The following is a 1,870-nucleotide window of genomic DNA, read 5'->3' as shown; positions in this document are numbered from 1 at the left end:
TGTGTTAATTCAACCTGAACAAAAATATGTAAATGTGAAAAGAACTGTTTAGGTAGAACAGACCAGGTCTTTCTGTTCTATTAGTGTAGCTCAAGACAAGTAAATTACAGTAGTATTACAACGACAAATGTGGAAAAAAAGTCTGGGAGTTTTTTCACTAAAATATTAACAGAAATTGTCTCCGTATGGTAGCATTCCTGGCGAATTTTCGTTTTTGCTCCTCTGTTTCCTAACCTTTCTACAAGAAACAATTTACTACCTATGTAATAAAGAGAAAGGTAATATTTTATATAACTGTTATTACATCAGAAATGAAAAGCAATGGATGATCAAGATGCAGACGATTCAAAAGAAACTTTATACGTAAGTGACTGTTAACAACGAAGGTTTGGTGAGTGAAAGAGAAATGAAGACGTGAGAAGGAAGATTCTGTGTCTTTTTTACCAAAAAGACAGACATGACTGGAAAATGATTTGTGACTCAATCATAATGGAAAATGAGGAGCAAATATGAATAATTTATGACAGACTAACTGGAATGCGACGAAGAGAAGGATAAAGCTAAAACATGGAGGGGGACTCGACGCCTCAGTCAGCAGTGGGGCAGGCGAAGAAAAGGCGATCAACAGAATCTTTAACCCAGTCCGCTCCAGTCTATTTAGAAGACCCCAAAGTGAGAGGGAGAGAGCTTACTGGCCTTGAGAAAATAGCCTAGATTCATGACAAGGAAAGCCCTTCCCCACAAACTTCAGTTGCACCGGACGACAAACACTACCGCGATATAGAAAACGCCTGCGAGCCCACACCACCGACTCCTCACCTCAATAACCCGCACAAGCACCAACCCCTTTCGGCGGCCGCCATCTTCAGTCGACCCCAGAAATCAGGAAGCTCTTCGCTATACCTCTTCTCTATTGGCTACGGAGGAAGCGTGCCCCGCCTTCATGGGGCCGACTGTGTGTTTCAATTGGTTGCTGGTGGAGCTTCCCACGGCCTTCCAGCCAATAAATCTCTCGGGGAGTAGACAAGTTTTTGGGGTAGTGAACACGGATTTCACCGCCCATGGGCGGGGCTGTAGTGGGAGGTGAGCTGGGTGGGCGTGGCCTGTGATGGACAGCCGGCTCTCCCGTCCTCTGCCCCCTTGGAAGCCCCCGCGCCCTCAGCCCAGAGCCTCCCACCGGTTGAAGACCAATGGGAGGCCCTTGCGCGTTTCGGATCGATTTTCCAAGTGCGGAGTTCACTCCCGAGGCGGCTGCGGCGTCTGGGGACCGCGGTGCTGGGAGTCAGGCGTGGAGCTGGAGAGGGAGCTGTGCAGAGGGCATCCTAAGCGGGCGCCCGCCACACCGCACCTCCCCCGCCCGCGGCGGGCGAACCCTGGGATCTGCATCTCCCGCCCGAGACTGCGAAGCTAGCCGGCCCTCCTTCCCTCCCCTGCGCACGCGGGAGCTGACGACCGAGGTCGGAGCTCATCGGCCCGAGGTAGCGGAGACCTGGGTGAGAGGACGGGCCCCGCTAGGGGTCCGGGCTCGACGGAGGACACTGTGGCACCGGCAGGTCCACCTTAGGGTGCGGGTGAGGATCCGAGGCCCGTTCTCCACTTTCGCTCTCTTGCGGGCGCCCCCAAGGGCCAGGGGCGTGGTGGCGCGCAACTTTGAATTAGCCGGTGGGCTGAGGGCAGCGGATCCCCTGGTTCGCAATGCTGGGGCGGGTTCTCAGATCCTGCCTCCGGTGAGAGCCAAACCTCAAAGATGCCATCCATCCCCCGCTCCTCTTCTCCCTGGGTTTTAACACTGCGCTTCTTTTCCACTAACCAGGTGATCTTTGGGCTCTGGGCCGGATCACAGAAGAAATTGGTTTCTCCGGGAGATGAT

General features: G+C 53.0%; 2 protein-coding genes across 3 annotated transcripts in view; one reads left to right on the top strand and one right to left on the bottom strand.

Moving 5' to 3' along the window:
• Window positions 1-891, bottom strand: part of ALG11 (ALG11 alpha-1,2-mannosyltransferase) — a 13,753-nt gene extending 12,862 nt beyond the window's left edge. For both annotated transcript variants that reach the window (XR_002126911.1, XM_019668895.1), the window contains exon 1: window positions 820-891. Coding sequence is in view for 1 of the 2 variants with exons in the window: in XM_019668895.1 (XP_019524440.1) it covers window positions 820-863 (44 nt within the window). In the remaining variant the exon portion in view is untranslated. The remainder of the gene's footprint in view (window positions 1-819) is intronic.
• A 959-nt stretch (window positions 892-1,850) lies between these two features.
• ATP7B (ATPase copper transporting beta) overlaps window positions 1,851-1,870 on the top strand; it is a 96,229-nt gene continuing 96,209 nt past the window's right edge. Inside the window, exon 1 of the mRNA XM_019668891.1 lies at window positions 1,851-1,870. Within this exon, the coding sequence (XP_019524436.1) occupies window positions 1,866-1,870 (5 nt within the window). The 5' untranslated portion in view covers window positions 1,851-1,865.

Source organism: Hipposideros armiger, unplaced genomic scaffold (genome assembly GCF_001890085.2).
Source record: "Hipposideros armiger isolate ML-2016 unplaced genomic scaffold, ASM189008v1 scaffold_541, whole genome shotgun sequence".
NCBI lineage: Eukaryota > Metazoa > Chordata > Mammalia > Chiroptera > Hipposideridae > Hipposideros > Hipposideros armiger.
This window is presented reverse-complemented; position numbering and strand designations above follow the sequence as displayed.